The 13,250-nt window shown below is 61.1% G+C and overlaps 1 protein-coding gene across 2 annotated transcripts; it reads right to left on the bottom strand.

Annotated features, from left to right (window-relative positions):
* Positions 1-923: 923 nt before the first annotated feature.
* On the bottom strand, positions 924-13,241 carry CARHSP1 (calcium regulated heat stable protein 1). 2 transcript variants are annotated; one of them, XM_059154948.1, is made up of 4 exons: positions 13,155-13,241; positions 5,425-5,589; positions 4,586-4,708; positions 924-2,879 (listed from the first exon to the last, which is right to left on the bottom strand). In XM_059154948.1, exons 2-4 carry the CDS (start codon positions 5,580-5,582, stop codon positions 2,717-2,719), a joined length of 444 nt encoding a protein of 147 aa, XP_059010931.1. In that variant the 5' UTR covers positions 5,583-5,589; positions 13,155-13,241; the 3' UTR covers positions 924-2,716. The 2 variants fall into 2 exon arrangements, with proteins under 2 accessions (XP_059010931.1, XP_059010930.1); XM_059154947.1 differs by lacking the exon at positions 13,155-13,241 and adding an exon at positions 7,061-7,085.
* Between the last annotated feature and the right edge of the window lie 9 nt (positions 13,242-13,250).

Genomic DNA, 13,250 nt, shown 5'->3' with positions numbered 1-13,250 from the left:
GAGGCGCCTGCGCTCCATCCTGGGGGGAGGCGGGGTAGCTCAGGATCTGCGCTACAGTTGGCAAGGTCTCCAGCCAGTGGGTGGGGAGCGCCCCATCGGGAAGACTTGGCAGATTTGTCAAGGTGGAGGTGGCCTTGAATCACTTCCTCTCCAAGGGCTGTTTCCTCTTCCCCCACCGCTCCTTGACCTTGACCTCATCAGGCCACTTGGGCTCCGTCCCACGGCCACCCACCCTTCTCTCAGAACTGGATCCCTGCTCCGCCTGCAGGTCCTCCCCCAGATGACACTGGCCCCATGTGGCCCTCCAACAGAGCTGCTTGTTTGGAATAAACGCCTGCTTTGGCTTCTTCCTCAACAGGTCCCTTGGCCTGGTTGTAACTGTTCCAAACACACTTTGAAAAGCAGTATTGCAGTAAAAATATGCTGCACCATCAAAAACGACCTCCCCTCCCCCTCAGGAGACCCTGGCTGGGCAAGGCCTTCCCAGGCTGCCCCGTAAGTCCCACCCAGAGCAGCCCCGCCTGCAGCCCCGTCCCCCTACACCCTGCGCCTCCCCACCGCGCGCCTGGACACCCAGGCCCTCGGCCTTCACACCTCCCACCACCAGCCTCCCCTCGGGCCGGCCTGCCCCTGCTCTCAATGCGCAGACTCAACACAGTAAAAGTTCAAGTGCTTCCACGGAGCCAAGTGGCATTTGGTTGTCACGAAGCCGGATTCCACTGAAGCTGCCCGACACCGGAGGAGGATGATTACGGGGAAAGGGACGGTCCCATTCTCTTCCTCGCCACCCCCAAAATCCCAGCCTGTGAAGCACAATGAATGAAACAGCGTGACTGTGTCCGCCCCACTCCGGGGACAGGCCCATTACCTGCCCGCTCGCAGGAGAGGCAGCCGGCCTCCACCTCCACAAACAACGCAGAGCCTTGCACAAAACACAACTTTATTGAGAGAGAAGCTGCTGGTGGGAGGAAAGATGTGGATGGAATCCCGGATGCTGTTCCCAGCTCTGTCCCCAGCATCGGACGTCCTCCCTCAAGGAGCTCCGGAAGCAAGGCCCGCAGCCAGCAAAGGCGTCTGCGGACCCAGCAGGAGGCAGGGGGTGCAGGGGGCCCTTTGAGGGGGCCCCACAGGCCAGGAAAAAAGCAGACCAACTGCTCGCTTCACTGCGCTGTTTCACTGCGCTGTCTGCCAGCACACACGCGCACACACACACGCACAGTCAACACACTTATTTGTGTATTTTAAAAACTCACCAGTTGTCAGCAAAATATTTCTACCTTCCAACCCCTTTCAAAGGAAGCTCTTCCCAGATGGAAAGACAAACAGGACCACAGACAGACACCCGACAAGGGCCTTCCTGCTCCTGGCATCCCCCCGGCCCCGCACCCCCCCGGCCAGCCTCCCTTGTGCACAACACCCCCGTCTGCCCCTCAGGCTTTCAAGGGTTCACTTCCCTGCACTGACACATGGTTTCCTGACTAAACATAAGCCCATATTTCAAAACATTATTACCCAGCTATTTCTATTTTTAAATCACGAGAGCCAAGCCAAACCAAACCACCGCAAAGAAACTCCCAAGGATATGTTTACGGCAAATATCTACAAAGGTTCAAAATGTCGGCAGCAGAGTGCGCACAGGACTGGCTCTAACTAAGAGCCTTCGGTATTAAAAAAGGAAAGAAGAAAATCCCAAGCATGTCTTAACACCAGTTTGCAAGAAAATCCCACACCAAAGGTGCATTTCTCCTCTAACTTTTTGACTTGACCAGGCCGGCCCAGAAGCGAGCTACTGACTCTCTTCTGGATGGATCTGGACAAGGTCTGATTTTAAACAAAGACCCTCCCTGCTCCCATGCCCACCCACCACCTAAAGGACCAGGAATGTGAAATGCCTTCGAAATGATGATCATTCACCTTGAGGGCAGAAGGAGACCGGGCTCCTAGGAGAGGATGCAGCGGAGCTCGGCAGAGCCAAGGGGGAAGGCTCAGGGCTCCCGGAAAAGCACTTTCCCCCAGATGCTCAGTAGTGACACTTCCCACTTGCAAGGCACCAGAGCCCTCCCCTGCTCGCACCGTTGAGCCAGATTCTCCCCCGCCCAGAACCAGCCACAAGGAGCAAGAGAAAGGCCTGGGCCCGGGGCCATGGGCATGAGGAAGGTGGCCACATGGGTAAGAGTGCATCCGAGGAAACGTGCAGGGCCCCGGTCAGCCCTGGTGCGGACTGGACCCGGGGACTGGGTCTCCAGTCCAGGGGCACAAAGGACTCTGTGGGCTGGGGAAGCCCGGCCACCCCCGGGCTGGGGCTGGGGAAGCCCGGCCACCCCCGGGCTGGGGCTGGGGAAGCCCGGCCACCCCCGGGCTGGGGCTGGGGAAGCCTGGCCACCCCCGGGCTGGGGCTGGGGAAGCCTGGCCCACCCCCGGGCTGGGGTCGGACCCTCCACTCAGCCACCAGCGGGCACCCCTTTTTCCATGCTTTTAATGCTTTTCAGATGGTGAGAGACTGTTGCAATGGTCAGAGGCTGTGCTGGTGGCCGAGAGCACCCCCATGCCTGCCCCCCACGCCCCCTCCTCCAGGAGATACTTGAAAGGGACCGACGGGCTTCTCCCTTTGAAGCCCCACCTTAAGCGGCAGACCAGCATCTCCAGTTTGGTCCTGCCTCCTCCTCCCCCGAGAGTCTCCCGCAAGCCCAGGAGAAAGGGGTGCTTCCGGCCTCTCCTAGGAGCTAACGACGTGGCCGGACCAGGTCTCGTGCTTGGTGCCTGGAGCCAGATGGGTGATGACCACCTCCACGGCCTGCAGCTTCTCGTTCTTGGGGGGAATGGAGCACATCTTATAGGTGACCTCGTCGCCTTCCACGGGGACGTACTCCCCTTCCACACTGCAGGGGTGAGGAGACAGCACTCAGTGCCCCGCACTCAGAAAGGACCGCAGCCCCTGCTGGTCAGAGGGCCACCCCATCTCGGTGGCTCCCTTCGTCTCCCCTGACAAAGAGGTCGAGACCAGGCTCAGCCCGTCCAGGGCTCCACACTCTCAGTTAAATGGAGGCACCATGGGCCTGGGGACAGAAGGGCAGGGAACGCTGGTCCGAGCCGGAGAGGAAGACAAGTCACCATCGAGCACTGGTGCGACGACTTCCTGAGCTGCGGCAGCACACCCACCCTGGTCCCAGGAGCCCCCCCAAACCCAGCTGCATGCACTTCTGCCCTCCGACTCCCCAGGCACTCAGCAAGCTTCAGGAAAGTCCCTTCTGTGCTTAAAGCTAGTTCCAGAAAGCGTCCTCTCCCTGTGACTGCCCCAGGAAGATTCTCTCATGTTTGAGGGGGCACAAGCCACCATCTTGCCCGTCCTGGTGAGTTGCCCATCTTGACACCCCCTTGAGGACCCCCCCCAAGAGGAATACCCCCCTCATTCTTAGAACTGGTTTGTCTTGACGGAAGAACCCCCTAGTAAATGGTGCCTCCCTCTTGGATTCAGCCACCCGGAAGCCCAGGACTACACACCTGCAGCCCACTTCCGGCCGTGGAAGCAGACATCCCGTGTCTCCACCTTTCTGATCCGCTCCCCAGCCCCGTGTTCTCCTTACTAACTTATTTTTCATGGTGCCCTGCGACTATCCTTGTAAACCATTACAGATTCCTTCTGAACAGGGGCAAGATGAAAATACACGTACACACCAGTCTACATGTGCAGACACATGTCAGACACGCAGACTCTGCATCTTTCTCGTGTGTGCACGGTAGAGGGTCCGTGAAGTCCCAACGTGCAAGGACATCGGGGAGAAGCATCAGGAAGGAGTCCCTTGCCCATGCCAACCATCACTTGGGACAGTGCCCTGCCTGCCTGCAGAAATGGGGTTTTCCTCTATTGCCTGGTCTGCTGTGTGGGGTAGGACGCAGCCTGCCACAGCCTGAACTGAAAGATCAGGGGAGGCAGAGGCCAAAGAATGGGGCAGGGGTAAGGGGTGTGTGAGGAGGGCCCCCCATATCTGAAGGCGGGAGAAAAGCGCAGGCTGCTGGCTGCCTTCCAGCACTGAGATCTCGAATGTGTGGGCCGCGCCCTGGGCCTCCTGAGGGTTTCCACACAGGAAGGAAGGACGTCAGTGAGCAGTGGCAGGGGAGAGGGTCCAGTTCCAGTCTTCCTTCCTGGAGCACGGGGGTCATGCAGCCCCGAGCCTCACCAAGTAGCATCCCCCGAGGTAAGCAGGAAGCCAGACCCTAGGTCCAACGCAACTCCTGCAGCTCCCAGGGGTGCCCCCGTCCCCATCCACCAGATACACACGGGCACTCAGACCCCTCCCAGGGGTTCTCAGCATACTTACGTGTGTACACATGCGCTCTCTATCTCTCATGCACACACACACACACACACACACACACACACACACTGTCGCCTGCAGCCTCCCACACACACCACTGCCATGTACAGCCTCACCACCCCACCCCCAGGCACAGTCACACACAGGTCACAGGCAGAGTCTCACACCCTCACACACAGCGCCCACCAAAGTCACACCCTCCCACTGCCTCCTTGGGGCCTAGGCAGCCCCTGCCCCACCCCAAACCACGCAAACCAGCCCTGACTCACTCAGAAATGTGCAAGAAGATGTCGGGGCCGCCATCGGCCGGGGTGATGAAGCCATGGCCCTTGGATCGACAGAAACATTTGCAGACTCCTTTGTATACAGGACCTTGAGAAGCCCTCACCGTCCTGACAGAGATGAGGAAAGTGTGAGGAGGCCCCCACCAGCCCTCCAAAACAGCCTCCCACTCTCCCAGGACACACCCAGCTCATCCCAGAACCTCCCCCTCAAAAGCTGTGCCCCAGGCAGTAGCCAGGGGCATAATGTCCAGCTGTGCAGTTGTGCACTGCACAACTGTGGGAGCCATTCACAGACTCTATTAAGAGACACTCTCTGATGACCCTGGCAAATTTTCTCGGGCCTCAGTTTCTCCATCTGGAAAGGGGGTTAGACTAAAAGCTCTCTGAGCATCCCTCCAAGGACTAACTATTAATCACAGCAGCCTCTACTCCTTGGGCCTGAGATATGGATCTGCCAGGCACCGTGCAGGTCCTTTGCAGCTCTGTAGCCAACCTGCTACTGTCCCCATTTTGCAGCTGAGGAAGTCGAGGTCTCGCAGAGGAAGAGGCTTGTTTGCGGTTAACACCCAATCATTTAAGACCCCACTGATTTCCTGTTTGTTATGACCCCCAGCTTGGGGCAGGCTCAAGGGGCCTGGGGCAGTGCCCCCCAGAGTTTACAGGGTACCTTCCTAGTCTTGCACCATCGGTCCTTACCCTAACCCATTTATCTCCACATTTGACAGACAAGGACACTGAGGCACAGAGATGACCAGACACAATGATTCTGGCTCTGGGCAGGAGACCTATCTTAGGAAGCTTCACCAGGCTAGCCCAAGACTCACGCTGAGAAGGTCCTTGTCCGGCGGGTGGGCAGTGGGCTGGGGACCACGTTGCCCCGAAGAGGGGACGGTGACCGATCTCGGGCCCGCTGGGTGTCCAGCAGCCCCACCGAAGTCTGGTGGGTTGGGGGCTGTGGCGGCGGCGGAGGCTCAGATGACATGGCTAACCTAAGGAGAGACAGAGGGTTCTCAGGGGCTAATGCCTTGCAAGGAGGCCCTGCACCCCCAGCCCTGTGTCTGAGAATCTGCCAGTTGAAAACCATTATTCTTGGCTGGGGTGCAAGGTTCACTCAGCACAGAGGTCACCTTCTCTGGAAACATGCCCGGGTCGCCCCAGCTGGGTCGGTGCCTCAGCTCCTGCTGCAGCCATAGGCCTCCCTCTGGCATCGTTCTGCCAGGAAATGCCGCTTGCCCCGTGACAGGGATGGCATCAGTCCCCTCTACGTCCCCTCCATGCAGCTCAGATCTTGGCGCACACGGGGCACTGAGTCAGTACTCATGAGGGGGAAGGAGGGAGGGTAGGCGGGCTTTAATGCCAGCCACCTAGATCCCTCTCCAGCTCCCCAACAGACGTACCCGCTAAGTGCCAGGCACCATGGGGAAGGCGGAGAGGCAGGGAAGAGAACCGCACACAGTGCTCCTCCAAGAGGAGCCTCTGGAGAGGCACAGACCCCAGCTTTGCATCCCCCGGAGGCTGTCACTAGCCTGCATTCGGGACAGCGAGCCCGAGGGACCCAACGTGGCAGGGCACTGCAGAGGCCCTTACATGTCCAGGCGCTGAGCTGGCACCCTGCCTGGGCCACTGGCCACGAGGACACGGATTCCCCTGGTCACCCTCAGCGTGCATCAGAGTTGGGCTCAGACCGGGCCACGGGCTCTGGGGTCGGCAGACTCCCTAGCTGCTGCCCAGATCTGGCACTTGTGCCAAGAGCAGGACGTGGCCACTGCCCTGAACACGTGACCACTAGGGTACCTGCTCTGACTTGGCCTTGGATCAAGCCCAACAGGAAAGAGCAAAGCTCGGGAGCTGGCGGGCTTTGGGCAGTCCCTTCCCTCTCTCTGGGACCAATCTCCCCATCTGTAACATGGGGCAGCTGAGTGGGCATCCCTGGGCACCTGTTTGGGGCTGGTGATGGCAGGGAAGATGAAGCAGAGCCAGGCCCCAAGGCCAGGGCAGCAGCAGCGGAGCCCTGAACTCACACCCGGCCCAGGCATGCAGGGCGAGCTGGGGCGGCAGCAGCCCCGAAGGTTTGTGGGGCTCACACAGGGTTTTCACATTGAAAACAGGGGCTATCCTAAACACAGCTCCCTCAAACGGGGGCTTCAAACTACTCTGGGAAAAACTCGAAGATCTGATCACCCTGAACCCCCAACTGCCACCCTGCTTCCCTCACTGACGGTGACTCTGTGGCTCCGGGCCCTGGGCTTTCAGCCTACATCCCCAGGAGTGTACCCTCTGCCCACATCCCAAGCCACCTGAGACCCAGGCCTGGTTCCTCCCCCAAAAGGGCCAAACCTCTGCCCTGTCCCCTTCCCCGACATTCTACCCACAGCCCCCCACACTCCCCTGTCTGGCTTAGTTCTGTCTTGCTAGGAAGGAAGAGGGCTGGCTGGCCTTCTGGAGGAAGCGACAAAGTACCTCCTGACCCTTCTCAGCTGCAGCCGTGGCCAGGGAGGACCGGGGAGCCCCCACCTCATAAAGGTCCCGGCTGCTGGGCTGGGGCTCAGGGCTCCAGCATAGAGGTCATAGAGTCCCAGAATGTTCCAGTGCTTGGGGTTCTGGGAAGGGGGCTGGCCCAGAGAAAGGAGCATCCTGCCCAGGCTTCCTGGGACAGCAGGGGGAACAGCAGTGGGAGGCAGGGGACCCCCAGCCCCACCATCCACAGTCTCCTTGCCTTCCTCTGCAGTCAGGCACATCTGCCCTCACAGTTTTGCCATGAAGCTGAAATCATAGACCACACGCTAAGCACTCAGCATCGACCCAGCACAAGCGAGCAGTAACTGCCAGCAATCACTGCTGTAACTGTCATCATAAGGTCATTCCACACACAGGTGACTGGTGCCAGGCCCTCTGGTCATGGCACTAGAGACACGGGCCCTGAATTTGGAGGCAGAGAATAAACAGGTAGATAAGAATATAAATCATCACAGATTCCCAAAAGGGCTGGTAAGAAATACACAGAAAAAATAAGTGGGTGGAGATGCTTTTCTTATGAGGGTACATGTGGGGCCCTAACAATAAGAGTCAACCATCTGAAAAACCGGGAGGCTCTTCCAGTTAGGGGAAACAGCCTATGCAAAGGCCCTGAGGCTGGCAAGGGCCCAGGTGTGGCTGAAGGCCAGCAAGGAGGCAGTGTAGTAGGCACCAGGGATGGGGAGGTGAGAGCCAGGAGACGAGGGCCAGCTTGCAAATTAGAGGGCATCACCATCAACGTCCTGTGTCTTCTCCTTTCTTCACATCTGTCTATCCGTTGCATACCCCTTACCATGCCCACCTCCCCCTGAATTAATGAAACAAGCCCAAATTAGGGGCCCCCTTTCTCTCCACCAGAACATCCCTGATTCCCCAAATACACCTCGGAGATGCCAATGGGAGCCCGTGGCCATGGGGGAGAGCAACCTGAGGGCAGCACAGGGTCCCTCCATGTCCCTAGGGCCCAGCACTGGGGCTGAGGGAGACCAGCGCTCCCTTCCTAGCCAGCATAAGAACCAGGAGCATCGGCCTGGCACCCACCGTGAACTTGATATGCTCTCTCGTCAGCACAGTCCAGCAAGGGGTGGTGACGGCCATGCTCATGTCCAGCAGTGTTAGAAACCGGGGCCGGAGGGCACCACTGGCTGGGGGGGCGGGGGGTGCAGGGAGACCCCGGGTCCTTCACCACTGCCCTGCCCACCTCTCTCAGCCCATCTGAGCTGGAGAGCAGCTGGGGGCAGCTGGGGCAGGCCTGGCTAGAGGCCAGCCCACCCCCAGGGCCGGCAGAGAGAAAGAGGAGTGAATGGCCTCTCTGTGGGGAAGGCCGGGGTCAGAGTCCAGCTGTCAGGAAAACGGCTGGGGGAGGGGGTAGCCAGTCACCCAGGAGCCAACCCTGCAGCTGTTGCCTAGCCCCCCCACCCCATTCCACACACAGATGGGGACAGGGTGTACAGAGGGCCAGATACACCTCCCACCCGGGTCCAGGGCTCCCGCAGAGGCGGGGCCCACCCTCTGGGACCAGCCCCCTCCACCACCAGCCCAATACCCCTTAACTCCCCACAGCTCCCCACGGCCGGCCAGGAGCAGTTTGCAAGAAGAGGCCTGAAGCCCAGACATGGGAGGGGCCTCTGACGGGCAGCACAGTGGCCTAAACGTCCCTGGCCAGGGCGCGTCACAGCTCCTGTGCTTATGTACGTGTCTGTGCACACGTGTATGTGTGTCCTCACATGCACGGGCTTGTCACTGCCTGTGTGTGCACACCAGGGGACCAGGTGGGGCTGCGTCTGTCCCCCAAGCACACTGGAGGCTTGCACGGGCCCCTGAGGACCCTGACAAAGGCTACATCCTTCCAGCGGTTGCCAGACCACACTCCCTATGTGCAGGAAAATTGGACACTAGGGCAGCAAATTCCTGCCCTCAGGAGCTTACGCTCGGGGACTGGAGACCCACAACCACAGGGACAAGAGCAGTGTCCTGGAGTTAGGCACCTCGCCCAGCTCTACTCGTTCATCCCCACTTTGCTGATGGGAAAACTGAGGCACAAAGTGTCAAGTAGCTTGCCTTGGACCCCCCAGCTAAGAACTAAACTGGGGAAATGTTCTGGAGAAAAAGCAAGCAGGGGAGGGGAGCACGGGTGGTCTGAGGGGGCGAAGCGGGGAGAGGGCATGCTCCCCTTCCCTCAGTCAGCCCCCACCCCAGGTTCTAAACAGTGCCCAGAGCCAGGGGAGGGGGACCCAAGGTCCTAGAAGTGAGGGAGCCAGGAAGTCGCTCCCACCCTGGCTGCCCTCGGGGAGGGGTGTGTCAGCAGGGCCCTTCTCCCTGGAAAGGGTGGAGAAAGGGGCCTCAACCCAAAATAGCCTGGGAATTTTCCACAGGCCCTGTCTGTCCTCATATTAAGTTCTGAGAGTCCACCCAGGCACCAGGCTCTGACCTTTCCAACACCTCCCCTCAGCCCACTCACCTATCGGGACTCCAGACAACCCTGCAGACCCCTGTGAGCCCCCACCTCCCGCCTCCCCACCCTGAGAACCCAGCAACCATAGCAAGGATGAATCCGTCTGAAGCCAAAGAGCCAGGCGCTTTCTCCAGGGAGGGGAGCACTGACAGTGTTTCTCAGTCATTTACACTTTAGTGAGAGGGAGTTTGCAGTTTACTTCCCAAGACTCCATTCTTGGTAGCTTTCACACCTCTCCCAGACAGCAGGAAGATGGGGGCTTGGGGGGAGTCTAGGGGAGCAAGAACTGGGTTCAATCACGTTGGGTGCTTCTTTCTCCGTGTGGTTCCTGGCAAAGCCAGGCCACTCCAAGCGTAGACTGAAAACAGGGGGTGTCTTGAGCCTCACATGGGTTTCTGGCTGGGGGAAGCCAGGGCTGGCATCATGTGTGGACGCGTCCCAGCTGCAGGACCAGGCCGCTGCTGGCACGTGGGGGTGGCTCTGAACCAGCCCACACAGAGGAGGGGGGCAGGGCACTGGAGAACCAGCCATGGCTGGGGAAAGGGGACAAGAGTGAGGCTGTGCTTTGATTCATCTGATGGCCACTGCCCATGACCCACCAACCTCGCTGTTGGGCTCACCGCTGGGCGCTCATGTACTTGAACTGGATTCATGCCCACGGCAGGCAGCACAGCTGGGGAGATGCCTTAATCCCCATTTTACAGGTAGGGAAACTAAGGCACAGAGAGCTTCTCACACTTTAGGGGCACCACGAGTGTGTGGAGACGGTGATAAAATGCAGACTCTAATTCTGAAGGGCGGGAATGGGGTGGTCCTAAGGTGCCCCCAGTGCAGCAGGTGCTGCTGAGGCAGGGAACAGAGCAGCATCAGCGTGGGGCGGCTTCACAACCTGCCCTTCACAGCCGGTGGGTTGGCAGGTGTCAACTCCCGGTGAGAGGGTGGCAGGGAAATGGGGGGGGTGGACAGGGGTGAGGTTCTGGATGACTCACAAAGTTACTCTAGGGCACCCCAGGTTCCTCCTTTGTAAACTGAGGCTGAGACTCGGTGACTCCCTCCCCACCTCCATGCCAGCTGGGCCCCCGCCTGGCAGAACTGAGGGCTGACTGTGGAGGGGGAGGTCCGCTACGTGGAGGCGGGACAGAGGGGTCCCAGGAAGCAAGAGGCCCCGGGAGGGGACCCGAGGCAGGCCTCTGCCACCTCCCACTCTATTGTTCGGAAGAGAGCTGCCGCGGGCAGGGAGGGAGTGGATGGAGGGGAGGCAGGGGCGGGGCGGAGGAGGCAGGGGCGGGGCGGGGGAGGCTAGGGGAGGAGCGCCGAGTGGAGCCGGGGGCGCCGGGCCACCGCCGGCCAGCGGCCGCCGGGAGCCAGCAGGGCCCGCCGCAGAAACACAAACGAGGCGGGAGGGTGCTGCCCGCGGACAGACGCGGACAGACCCCTGGCCGGAAAGTGCCCTGCCGCCCTCCCCCCACCTCCCGGGGGCCCCGGAGTGCTGAGAAGAGGCCGGAAACCCTTGGACCCGCGGCTGGGGAACCCGACGCGGCCCCTCCAGCGTGGCCGCCTGACCCCCGCCGCGGAGCACCCCGACGGCCTCGCGGAGACCAGCCCCGCCCGGCGGAGAAGGTCCCCCAGCGCCGCGCCTCCCACTTCCAAGGGCCCTGGGCCCCCCTCAGCTCGTAGCCAGAAGCTGACTCTGCACCCCGTCACCCCCGGGTCACGCATTCCCGTATTGCATCCTTGCCTCCAGCTCTCCCCGCACCCCAGGACTTCGCGGGGTGGGGCGGGGGCGCTGACCGGAGTTTCAGGCCCGACTGTGCTCTCCGCTGCCCCTGTGACCCCTGGCAAGTGACCTCCCCACTCGACGCCTGTTTCCTCATTTGTCAAACGGGACACTAATGCAGCATCCCAGGCCCCCGGACGCGGTGCAGACGGTGCCCGCTACAATGGCCTCAGCCAACAATACCTGAGCCGCTAATGGGGGAACTGTCAGGCATGGGGCCATCTAGAATAATCCCTCCCATTGCTGTCCCTGCTGATGAGACAGAAACCAAAAGCCCTGCTCGGCCACTCCGCGGGACAAAGAAAGACGTTCCCCTCCCAGGGGAACCCACCCTTAATGGCGACCGAGTGCCCCAGGGCCCCGCTGGGTCTGGCTCAGTTCCGCGACGCTACAGGGCCCTGTTCTTGCGCTGGAGGGGCTCCGGTGCCACTTGGGGGTGTTGGGGGCGGGAGGATGGGCAGCCAAGCAGTGAGAACCCGCGGCCACCAAGCCTCCCCGCCCCCAGCCGGAGCGCAGAAGTAGGTGGAGAGGGCCCGGCGGAAGACGGGAGGCCGCCCTGAGTCTTACAGGGGTCACTTCTGGGGAGGGGGTCATTCCTGGCAGAGGGACCTGCAGGAGCAAAGGCCCGGGGGAAGGAAGGAGGTGGTGGAAGCTGGAGAGGGTCGCCATGGAAGGTGACAGAAAGCCCTGTGGACAAGTTTGGGACTTAGACAATAGGGACATCAGCGGACGACTTTAAGGCAGGGGGTTGATTTGAACCGATTGTTTTTTACAAGTTCCTTCTGGTTTCAGAGAGACGAGAGGATTGGCGGGGCCAGACTGGAGGCGGAGACAGACAAATATTTAAAAAAAAAAAAAAAAAAAGGCAAGAAAATCTATGACAGTAGCTAAACGCTTCTCCCGGGACTGGGTTAGCCTCCTCCTTTTATTCTCTCACACCCCGTTATCAGAGAAGTTATACCACTCGTCTACAGATGGAGAAACTGAGGCAGGAGGCCTCCTCTTTTGCCGCGAGACACCTCCGCCGAGGGGAACGCAGGCCCTGCCTGGAACCGGCTGATTTCCCCGTCCCCCCCACCCACCCACCCCACCCCATACACACATCCACTCCAACCCCAGAGAAGATGCGGGGGCCGGGGACTTTCTTTTAAAAAATCAAAAAACAGCGCTGCATTTCCGGCCTGCAGACGGGCTGCCGGCGGGGCGCGCGCGGAGGGAGCCTGTGGGCGCGGGTGAAGTTTTTCTGCTCCGCCCTGAGGCCCCCCATCCGGGGGCAAACACTCGGACAGCGCCCCGCGGCTCCTCCTCCCCCAGATGCGGCTAATCGTGCGGCGCCAGGACGACTCCCTCCGCCCCAACATCCCCCGCAACCCGGGTCCCACCGCCCGCGCGGGCCGCCTCTCCTGGGGTCCGCGCACCTCCCCGCGCGGCGCCCCCCACCCCGCTCCGCCCCGCGAGGCCCCCACTCGCGGTCCAGCCCACGGGCAAACCGAGGGGAGGCTGTCCCTGCACGCCGCAAGCGCTGCCGGACGTCCGCCCCAAATCCCTCCGGCTGCGGCCACACCCGCCCCCTTCCCGGGGATGAGTAACCTGCTCTCCCCAGACAGGCCGCAGCGGCCCGGGCATCTCCTCCGGGCCTAGAGACCCAGCCCGGACCCCCACGCCGGCGGAGCCCCCATGCAAGAGGGGACTGGATGCGGGCGGCCGCCACAAGGCCACAAGGCGGCCGAGGTCCGGTCCGCGCTCCCGCCGCCCCGGAGAGGACACTCCGCCACACCCCTCTGGGGGACCCGGAGAAGCTCCCCTACCTGCGACCCGCTCCGCTTCGCCAGCTGCTCGGCTGTGACTGCGAGAGCAGAGGGGCCGGGGAGGGGGGCGTGGTCCGCGGGGCGGGGCTCCCCCGA

This window comes from Mustela lutreola, chromosome 17, assembly GCF_030435805.1.
Source record: "Mustela lutreola isolate mMusLut2 chromosome 17, mMusLut2.pri, whole genome shotgun sequence".
NCBI lineage: Eukaryota > Metazoa > Chordata > Mammalia > Carnivora > Mustelidae > Mustela > Mustela lutreola.
The sequence above is the reverse complement of the archived record's forward strand: the minus strand, read 5'-3'. Positions and strand labels throughout refer to the sequence as shown.

Bases quoted from the DNA above. Each gene is read 5' to 3' on its own strand.
- CARHSP1 (XM_059154948.1), bottom strand. From the start codon at position 5,582: ATGTCATCTGAGCCTCCGCCGCCGCCACAGCCCCCAACCCACCAGACT. The intron at 4,709-5,424 runs GTGAGTCTTGGG...CATCTCTGTCAG, and splicing joins CGGACAAGGACCTTCTCAGC to GACGGTGAGGGCTTCTCAAG. The intron at 2,880-4,585 runs GTGAGTCAGGGC...TCACCCCTGCAG, and splicing joins ATCTTCTTGCACATTTCTGA to TGTGGAAGGGGAGTACGTCC.